Raw genomic sequence first — 10,076 nt, 5'->3', positions numbered from 1 at the left:
GCCGCTAGGAGCGCGCGCGCGCGCGCAGCAGAGAGCCGAAACCGAAAACACCCGCGGCCGGCGCAGGGGGCGCTAGGAGCGCGCGCGCGCGCGCGCATGCGCGGACGGGTGGAGCAGAGGGCGCGCGCGCGTCGCCTCACTCAGTTTCTCTCGGAGCGTCGCGGAAGACGGGCGTGCGCTCCGCGCGCTCGCTCATTTTCTGGCTGGCTCTCGTAGACAGCAGATGTGTGTTCTCCGCGCTGGCTCAGTTTCTGCCTGGAAGTTGCCGCGGGGGAAAAGGTGAGTGATTTGACGCGCTCCTTTTCTCGTATGTTTGCCGTGTTTAGCGGTGACCGCGCTCGTGCTAAGCCTTTTCTCGCATGTTTAGACTTGTTTTGCGGTGTCCAAGCCTGTTGATGCATGTTTAGCGATGTGTGGTTCCCGCCTTGTGTTAGCTGCGTAGTGTTGAGGTTAGGCCTAAGCGATCGCCCCCCCGTAAGCCTTTTTCCTCGTATGTTTAGTCTTGTTTTGCGGTGAGCAAGCCTGTTGATGCATGTTTAGCGATCTGTGGTTCCCGCCTTGTGTTAGCTGCGTAGTGCTGTGGTTAGGCCTAAGCGATCGTCCCCGTAAGCCTTTTTTCCCCGATGTGTACTGTTTTCTCCGTGCTGTTTTAGCAGTAGCGGTTAGACCTTTTCTCTCGCATGCCTAGACTTGTTCAGCAGTGCTGCCATTTTTACCTGTCGCTAGTATCTTGTTGTCTGTCTTTCTCGTCTAGAGCTATGATAGTGGCGCCATCTGGTGTGATGCCTTGCAACTAAGTGGCCACCTGTCGTCGATCTCTGCAACTACCAGTCGTCAACAAGCAACATGGCGGGCGCTGGTCACTCGGGTGTTGCGGAGCGGGTTCTTCGCCGCGGCATCGTTGATTTTCGAATAAATTGTTTCTCTCCACTCTTATTTCCATCTTTTTATTTTATTTTCTACCTATTTTTTTATTTTTATGGACACAGATTGTCCGCAACGCACAGGGTGGTCTGGACACGTCCTAGATGCTCCCCAATTAGTGTGATGACTCCCTGGAGGGTCCTGATTAATGTGGGGGGTCCCAATTAGCTCTAATTGCTAATTAAACGTGTCCAGAAGCCTTGTAGCGTTGCGGACAGTCTGTGTCCAGTAACTACTACTGACATTGTCGTATGTTACATAAAATACATAAAACCGGCACAGTTGACCTCATACGTTCTAGATCATCAGGAGCGAAACAAATTAAATAAAAGCAAATTGAATCATCCAGCAGCTGTCTTCAGACACGGGAAACAAACTTCACTAAGGATACCCGAAATAGAGATTTCTTAAATGTGCTCTCAGGTCTCGCTTGCGTTGGGTGGTGAAAATTTCATTGGGCAGCTTGTTAGAAATCTTATATCCTAAAATCATTCTAACGAGTGGCATAATAACGGATGTGGACTGGAACGGATCTGCAATTTCAGGAGCAAGGGAAAGGAGTGGTAGGCTCCATATTAAGGTCGAGCCCAGTGGCACTTGCGATCGAGCATCTTCAAGTTGCACTTCTTCAAATGTACAGTTCGAGACCGGCACATCAACGGTGGAGCCACGACTCAAACACGCCGCACTGATCACTACCGACGGTCGACCCACTGAGCAACCTTCAGACCAGAGTCAAGAGGCAGGCAAACCATCGACATTCGGCCACGAGAAAGACAGGCTGTATAAGTGCAGTGTTTGTTTCGCCACATGCGTTGACACTGGCCACATGGCACTTCATCTCAAAACTCGCAAAACAAACAGATTTACTTGCGACACGTGTTCCACGACATTCCGTCATGCATCAACTTTGCGAGTGCATGCAGAGTGTTGCACAGGAGAACGGTTGCACAAGGCCACGATATGTGCACTTGGATGCTCATCGAGTGCGTACAAGTGCGACCTCTGCCCTGCAGAATCCAGCCACAGTATGTGCCTGCGCCATCACAAGCACACACATGGGCAACAAGTTTTACAAGTGTGATCTCAGTTCAGAAAGAGTGGGAAACTGCGAGACCACAAGAGAACACATGCGAGTGAGAGGCCATACAAGTGCGATCTCTGTCCTGCACAGTTCAGGGGTAGCACAATCCTCAAGTATCACAAGCGAAAACATACAGGCGAGAAATCCTTTAAGTACGATCTCTGTCCTGCAGAATTCAGTCATAGGACAACTCTGTTGTGTCATGAGCGAAAACACACGGGTGAGAAGCCCTGCAAGTGCGATCTCTGTATTGCAGAGTTCAGCTCTGGTGCGGGCCTGTTGTATCACAAGCGAAAACACAGGGGCGAGAAGCCCTATAAGTGCGATCTCAGTACAGCGGAGTTCATCCAGAGTTTTAGCCTGTCGCGCCACAAGTAAAAACACGCTGGTGGGAAGCCCTTCAAGTGCGACCTCTGTCCTGCAGGATTCAGTAATAGGAAAACTCTGACGTGTCACAAGCGAAAACACACGGGCGAGAAGCCCTACAAGGGCGATATTTGTATTGCAGACTTCAGCTTTAGTGCGGGCCTGTTGTATAACAAGCGAACACATGGGCGAGAAGCCCTATAAGTGTGACCCCTGTACAGCGGAGTTCACCCAGAGTTTTAGCCTGTCGCGCCACAAGCGAAAACACACTTGTGAGAAACCCTTCAAGTGCGACATCTGTCCTGCAGAGTTGAGCTCCAGTGCGGGCCTGTTGTATCACAAGCGAAAACACATGGGCGAGAAGCCCTATAAGTGCGACTTCTGTACAGCGGAGTTCACCCAGAGTTTTAGCCTGTCGCGCCACAAGCGAAAACACACTTGTGAGAAACCCTTCAAGTGCGACATCTGTCCTGCAGAGTTGAGCTCCAGTGCGGGCCTGTTGTATAACAAGCGAAAACACAGGGGCGAGAAGCCCTATAAGTGTGACCTCTGTACAGCGGAGTTCACCCAGAGTTTTAGCCTGTCGCGCCACAAGCGAAAACACACTTGTGAGAAACCCTTCAAGTGCGACCTCTGTCCTGCAGAGTTGAGCTCCAGTGCGGGCCTGTTGTATCACAAGCGAAAACACATGGGCGAGAAGCCCTATAAGTGCGACTTCTGTACAGCGGAGTTCACCCAGAGTTTTAGCCTGTCGCGCCACAAGCGAAAACACACTGGTGAGAAGCCCTTCAGGTGCGACTTCTGTCCTGCAGAGTTCAGCTGGTGCGCGAATCTCGCGCGCCACAGGCGGACACACGGGCGAGAAGCCATACAAGTGTAATCTCTGCCCTGCAGTGTTCAGCCACAGGACAGCACTGTCACATCACAAGCACACACACACGGGAGAAAAGCTGCACAAGTACGACCTCTGTCCTGCAGAGTTCAGCTCCAGTGCGGGCCTGTTGTATCACAAGCGAAAACACATGGGCGAGAAGCCCTATAAGTGCGACTTCTGTACAGCGGAGTTCACCCAGAGTTTTAGCCTGTCGCGCCACAAGCGAAAACACACTGGTGAGAAGCCCTTCAAGTGCGACCTCTGTCCTGCAGAGTTCAGCTGTGGCGCGAATCTCGCGCGCCACAGGCGGACACACGGGCGAGAAGCCATACAAGTGTAATCTCTGCCCTCCAGTGTTCAGCCACAGGACTGCACTGTCACATCACAAGCACGCACACACGGGAGAAAAGCTGCACAAGTACGACATCTGTCCTGCAGAGTTCAGCTCCAGTGCGGGCCTGTTGTATCACAAGCGAAAACACATGGACGAGAAGCCCTATAAGTGTGACTTCTGTACAGTGGTGTTCACCCAGAGTTTTAGCCTGTCGCGCCACAAGCGAAAACACACTGGTGAGAAGCCCTTCAAGTGCGACCTCTGTCCTGCAGAGTTCAGCTGTGGCGCGAATCTCGCGCGCCACAGGCGGACACACGGGCGAGAAGCCATACAAGTGTAATCTCTGCCCTGCAGTGTTCAGCCACAGGACAGCACTGTCACATCACAAGCACGCACACACGGGAGAAAAGCTGCACAAGTACGACCTCTGTCCTGCAGAGTTCAGCTCCAGTGCGGGCCTGTTGTATCACAAGCGAAAACACATGGGCGAGAAGCCCTATAAGTGCGACTTCTGTACAGCGGAGTTCACCCAGAGTTTTAGCCTGTCGCGCCACAAGCGATTAATAAATGATTAATAAATGAAATGAAAGATGAAATGAAAATGACATCCTCACTTTGTGACCGCTTTTCTAGGGAACCATTTCCTCAACAGAAGAGCACCATGTATTTCTCCCCAGTTACCATGACAACTTGCTAAGGTAAAATAAGATAAATTTAATTCGTAATACGTTTTCGTTTTTTTTTTTTTTTTCACTGTTACATCGAGACCGAAAGGGCAGGCCCACAACGCAGACCCTCAAATAAATACACGTATAAAAAGGTAATATAACATAATATAACGTTAATATGTCTGTGACCAAACTTTTGAGGACGGATCGGGTAGAACGTGTCTATTCTGTCCCCGTTATTATGACCACTGACTGACTTTCCAGACGAATGTCGGCACAGTTCCCCCTGAAGTCGTCCCAGGATGCACACTAACCCCCTCCCCCCACTTTTTCTGCTCTGCTGTCCTCTCTCCATCTGTCCACGTCTGCACGCCGCTCATAGCCCCTGTTGATCTCACTGACTATGAACAGAGTTTTGAGGACGATCGGGGAGGGAACACTAGCGTTCTGATCATGTGATGTGATGTGATGTTGAGTGATGGGCAATGATGTGAGGTGATGTTGAGTTTGATGTTGAATGATCGGTAATGACGTGATGGGCTGTGATGGTGATGTCGAATGATGGGCCATGATGTGACGGGCTGTAATTGTGATGTGACGTTATGGGCTGTGGGAAAGGTCGGACACGATGTGATGTTGAATGAACATTTCGGGAAATGTCTACCTATGAGGACAACACGTGGGTGACCTACAACTGAACACACGGCTTGTGACCGTTCAAGTGGATGCAGCAGCAGCGTGAGCAACAGCGCAGTGACAAGGTGTGTATGCCGAGTGCTGCGGAGATTGTTGAGTGTGCGACAATGCCGCAGCTGGTACACAAACGTAAACGCTGGTTGTCGTCTGAGGGAGAGCAGGAGAGAATCAGATGGAGGCCGTAAAGTGAGCCCACCGTAACCTCGATGCGAGTTCCCAAGTGGAACAGTGGTTCCGATGATACTTGTTTTCCAGAAGGTGGGTTTGCCAAAAAATCTAGGATGAACATCAAACATGGCGTTCGTTGTTCGGGTTCACCAAATGTAGAGGAGGTGGTGTCCCTCTAAATGAGCTCTGGCCGTCGATGGTGGAACGTACCAGTGGGCAGATGTTTGTGGCCTCAAGCTTGGACGGCGCCGGTAGAACTGACTTGCAGGCGCAGTTGCGCGCTGGAGCAGAGGTGCGTCATCATCCATGGGCTTCCACAAAGTGGGCAACAAAAGGCCCACAGACTACATTTTGTTGACCCTGCCCCTGGTACGCGGTCTTCCTATGGGCCTGAGACATGGCCAAAAGCTGCAGAAATCTAAATCTAAAGTGGCGTGCAGAGACACCATGGTTTCATTCCCTTTTTAGAACGAGGAAAACGTGAGTCGCAGCCTGGGGAACTGGAACACTCTGACGTGATTTGGTAAAAGCAGTCCTTCGTATTAAACTGGATGAAATGCAACAGCTTGTACACAGTATCACAAAAACATATGGATACGTATTCCAGAAGAAACTTCACGCGAGGCATATTACAGGAATTTTACATAGAGAAGAGGGTCTGCCCTCTATTCCCTCTCCCAAGTACACTACCGAAGGTACAAATTGGGTGGGGGATGAACCTCCGAAGCAAAGCACTGGCTACGCCACTGCTACTATACATATTTGGGTGAAACATGACAAAACACGTGGGGGAGAGCAACCAGAGTTTCACGGGGGCGCACCAGTTCCGACCTCTCCCATGAATTGAGTAGCAGGAATAGAGCTCTTGCGTTACGCTGGTAGATAGGTAGGTGTGTTGCCACACTATAGATGGACGGCGATGTGGAGAACTGCCATACGAAAAAAAAAAAAACAGTACTGTTTATTGTTGGGTAGTGAGGTGCCATAACAGCATGAAAAACAAGAACTGCCACACGAGAACTTTCTTGCAAAGATTCCGTTGGAAGTACTGTGCACAATGGTTTGGCAGGCTCTGGTGGCATTGCTATCCATACTTATGACTACAGTCATTCAAAAACCAGTCAGCGACTTCCGTTATTTTTTTCGTTTTTTTGTGTGTGTGTGTGTGCACGTGCGTTCATCTTTTTATGTATTCAACCTCAGAACAGCCAGTTTCCATCACGAAAAACTTAGTCAAAACAATGCCACATATTGCGGATTATGAATTTTGCGGCGGATTTCACGGTTTTGGTGAATGCTTGTAATAGTAGTTTGCAACCGCTCGCTATTTACATTATGCCTGTGTACAAATCTGTTCACCTCTGTTTTTCTTGATGTCCTTTTTTATCTCTCTCTCTCTCTCTCTGGTGTTTTGACTTCTGGGAGATGAGTGTTGTCGCAAAGGCAAGTAATATCGTGTGCCGGTTGGACTCATAGCTGTAACTGGCGTACATGTCCTTTGTGTGCTCGCGTGGCATAGTCAGTGATGTGATTGGCCTAAGCCATTTCGGGGTTCCTTCTGGAGCAGAAAAAAAAAAGAGTTTTGGAGCAGATATGCTACATCATCATACGCAGTCATATACACTTTATTTTTAATATATACGAATTCAGGGTGAGATTCTTCATACAAAGTGGGGTTATCTCAGTATCTGTTGCACCAAATGCAAACATAAATCACATCGTAGCTAATGTTGCTTTTGCTAATTTGGGTGGTCATAATGTGGGAACATGGCGTAGCGCTCAGAAGTTGCTGACACGGCGCCCATATGCCTGGTTGTGTGGTAGCCGTCGCTCAAACACGAGTCGTCAGAAGGGAGCAGTTTTAGTTTCTTAGATTACACTACAGCTAACTCCTCCTAAGAGGAACTCGAGGGTACCTGGCAAGTCTTGTTCGGCTTATCAGAAGTTTGGCTCAAGAGAAGTGTTCAAAATAACATGCATCCAACTTTTAAATTGCTAATAACTAACATCAAGAGACTTCCATTAGCAGACATGAGAAATCCACTGACTTATTTGAATGGCACAGCATCAAAAACAATGAAAACACTGAAACATGCTTTGCTCCCCACTTGTTAGCTAACTGAACCATTCTGTAGGTTTCAGCTGCCTCTATTGGGCAAAGGTGTCGTGCAGCCACCAAAAAACTGCATCTCTCCAATATTCCTCGCGGTCCTCAATAAATGGAGCGGCACATTCAGAGCACAATCGGCTGCATTGCAAGTCACAAGTGCAACTTCGACATTGCAATCCTCATGGCTGTTGTCATCAATGATTCAGAGTGCCATGGTGATACCAAATTTTTTTGCAATCTCTCTCTTCAAGAGCTTGCCAGAATTAACCTCCAGTAGTATTGCCACTTTCTTTTCAAGATGAATCGATTAACACGTCCGTTTGGACATCGCTGCAGCAGCGTGTAGCACTTGGAAGAAAATGTCGGCGCTCCAGCACAGAGAAACGCATGTGGTCCAGCTCGGCTAGTCAGCATGGACGGCTCCTCCTCATCAGAGGTATTTAATAAGTAACAGCGAATCCATTCAAAACAGAGCAGCACGATTCATCTGTAATGATTTTTCTCCTAGTACATCAGTCACTGCTTTGAAACGCGAACTTAACCTGTCGTCTTTTATTCGCGCCGAACGTGGACAAATTTTAACAATGTATTATTAACGTTTGCAGTTAACTGACCATTGGTTTGGAGAAAGAACAGCTTTAGTTTATTTACTACATCAGCATTACTTATTTGTTGTGGTTTAGTTTATTTATTTTCCGCCTATGTGCAAGTTGAATCTAAATTTGTTTCTTCCAACATACATGTAACCGAAGAAGTCCTTTGAAACCTAGCCAATATAAGCCAGAGAGCAGATCTTTGTACTTTGTCTTTTTTTCTTTTTTTCATGGCGTGGAATTGTAGGTAACTCAGACTACATATGCATACTCTAATCAAGGTTGAACTGAGGTTTTATATGACTGTTAATATAATATATTTATTTTATACTATGGCGAAATTTCATCCTTAGCATTCACAGACTTCGGACCATTCATTCAGACAATTTCGGATCGTTCCCTTAAATTTGTCGCCAGCAATGAAAAGGGTGCCCAGAAGAAGCACAGACTATTGGCTGCTCCCAACTTGAGGCTTTTTTCTTCAATATGTGTCCTACTTGTTCGCGGGATACTTTCGGATTGTTGTATTCAATTTAATTCAATTTTATTTTCCTTTCGGATGGGAGAGTGTAAAAAGCCAGAAGGCTGTGCTGTTCGTGGATGACAAAGGTCTGCAAATAACTAGTGGTCTACCCTTTTTAGCTGAAAAAAAAAGGCAAGAAACACAAAAAAACAGAGGACACTGATTGCCTGCTCCGTATGCTCGAGTCAAAAGTTACCGAAAAAGAGGTGCTAAGGACACGCTGCGAGCTTTGAACTCCCTTCGAACAAACGTCTTTCGAACAAACGGCGTCGATCAAACGGCTTTCGACCAAGCGGCGTTCGATCAAACGCCTTCGATCAAACGGCGTTCGACCAAATGGGCGGACACCCTTTATTTTGTGCCCTCCCTATGCCAGTCTAACGTGTGCAGCTTCGCGATTAGTGAAATGTGTTCGGTTTGCAAGAAACATCTATTCGATTAGGAATTCGAATATCGAATTGCATGTTTGATTCGGAATTCGAATAGAATATACGACTACTCGCTTCGGTTGACCTCTCCTTTTTTTTCAAAAGTAGATGTCCCTCAGGGGACATTTCATTCTCTGGACATTTCTTCCAATTGATAATTTTTCCGGTGGCATTGTTTTTTCGGGAACATTTTTTCCTAAACTCCTAACCAGACCATCTAATAGCAAAAGCAGTGAAGATTTTCATATTCAGTGCAGTTAAACTTGTACGCTTACAAAGACAGCGCCATATAAAGTAGGATCCATGGTCCCTTCCCCGAAAAATTAGCGGCCACTGTGCACAGAAAACAAACAAGGATGATACGACATAGCTGCAGGCCTGCCTGCCGGAAAACGCGCATTGTCATACCGATCAGATCGGAAAAACCCAAGGCAGAGAACAGACTGGGAGATTGCGACACACACACTATCTCCAATCCAATTATCCCAAACAGCAGACGCTTTTGTCGTTCCCTTACCTAATCTCCCAAAAGAAGAGCTGTTTCAAGGACTTCAACAGTGGGAAAAGGAACCTGTCAGGAAAGGGAATCTAGGATAGGGTGTTGGATTTACGATACTGTGTGGCGGAGGGATTCTTTTTACCCCTTTAGCCCGCGATGTGGCGCCCGCAGGGACGCGGCGTCGTGAGCGCGCGGTGGAAGTAGAGGCAGGCTCCAACAGCTCCCCATAGAGCCCATAGTTTGAGATAATTCACACAACACTGGGCACACGACCAATGAAATTGCGACGTGGTGGATATTATGCACAGTCAGTCGGCCAATCAGGAGCCTCCATGTCTGGCTGGCTTTTCGGTCGGTCCTGGCTACCATCGACTTCTACTGGATTTCAGACCTGCCGCCGTTACTCGGTATTCAAAATAACTAAAGCCATTTTGGGGTAAAATAAAGATTTATTTGATACAAAGCACTAATTCAAAGATCTGATACATGGGTGCACTGTGCGTACAAAGCCCACTTGCGTTGCTGACACACTGAGACAAAGTTCGAACATGAAGCAGAACGAACACACCGTTCAACTCCCAATACCGAGCCAGTCTCATGAGTGCGTACCATTTCATGATGAGCATCTTCTTTCGCTGCCTGCGGTGCATCCATTATAGCGAAGCGAAAAGCGCTTGTGTGGCACGTAATCCTGCCTTTGTTGACAGTCCTCGAAGTCCAACGGCGCTCGAACTTGTTCTTCACGCTCCCAATAATAAAACATTCCGGTACCGCAGTTGACAAATTGTTCGTGGGATAACAGTTGTGTC

General features: G+C 47.9%; 2 protein-coding genes and 1 long non-coding RNA gene across 3 annotated transcripts; all 3 read left to right on the top strand.

The window, feature by feature from the left end:
• The first annotated feature begins 224 nt into the window (after positions 1-224).
• LOC135372511 (uncharacterized) lies at positions 225-930 on the top strand. The gene is made up of 2 exons (XR_010416015.1): positions 225-279; positions 755-930. It is a non-coding gene; the product is annotated as an uncharacterized LOC135372511 (long non-coding RNA).
• Positions 931-1,823: 893 nt separating this feature from the next.
• Positions 1,824-2,386, top strand: LOC135388877 (zinc finger protein 600-like). Its single transcript, XM_064618736.1, has 2 exons — positions 1,824-2,076; positions 2,181-2,386. The coding sequence occupies exons 1-2, from the start codon at positions 1,824-1,826 to the stop codon at positions 2,384-2,386; spliced, it is 459 nt and encodes a 152-aa protein (XP_064474806.1).
• Positions 2,387-2,558: 172 nt separating this feature from the next.
• LOC135388868 (zinc finger protein 271-like) lies at positions 2,559-4,157 on the top strand. Its single transcript, XM_064618723.1, has 4 exons — positions 2,559-3,150; positions 3,221-3,484; positions 3,555-3,818; positions 3,889-4,157. The coding sequence occupies exons 1-4, from the start codon at positions 2,559-2,561 to the stop codon at positions 4,155-4,157; spliced, it is 1,389 nt and encodes a 462-aa protein (XP_064474793.1).
• Positions 4,158-10,076: the final 5,919 nt, after the last annotated feature.

Source organism: Ornithodoros turicata, chromosome 1 (genome assembly GCF_037126465.1).
Source record: "Ornithodoros turicata isolate Travis chromosome 1, ASM3712646v1, whole genome shotgun sequence".
Classification (NCBI taxonomy): Eukaryota; Metazoa; Arthropoda; class Arachnida; order Ixodida; family Argasidae; genus Ornithodoros; species Ornithodoros turicata.
Note: the sequence above shows the minus strand (reverse complement) of the source record. Positions and strands in the feature narration are given on the sequence as shown.

Excerpts from the sequence above, each read along its gene's own strand:
- LOC135388868 (XM_064618723.1), top strand. The coding sequence starts at position 2,559 with ATGGGCGAGAAGCCCTATAAGTGTGACCCCTGTACAGCGGAGTTCACC. Across the intron at positions 3,485-3,554 it reads CCACAAGCGAAAACACACTG|GCGGACACACGGGCGAGAAG; the intron begins GTGAGAAGCCCT and ends CGCGCGCCACAG. Across the intron at positions 3,819-3,888 it reads CCACAAGCGAAAACACACTG|GCGGACACACGGGCGAGAAG; the intron begins GTGAGAAGCCCT and ends CGCGCGCCACAG.
- LOC135388877 (XM_064618736.1), top strand. The coding sequence starts at position 1,824 with ATGCATCAACTTTGCGAGTGCATGCAGAGTGTTGCACAGGAGAACGGT. Across the intron at positions 2,077-2,180 it reads GCGAGTGAGAGGCCATACAA|AATTCAGTCATAGGACAACT; the intron begins GTGCGATCTCTG and ends TCTGTCCTGCAG.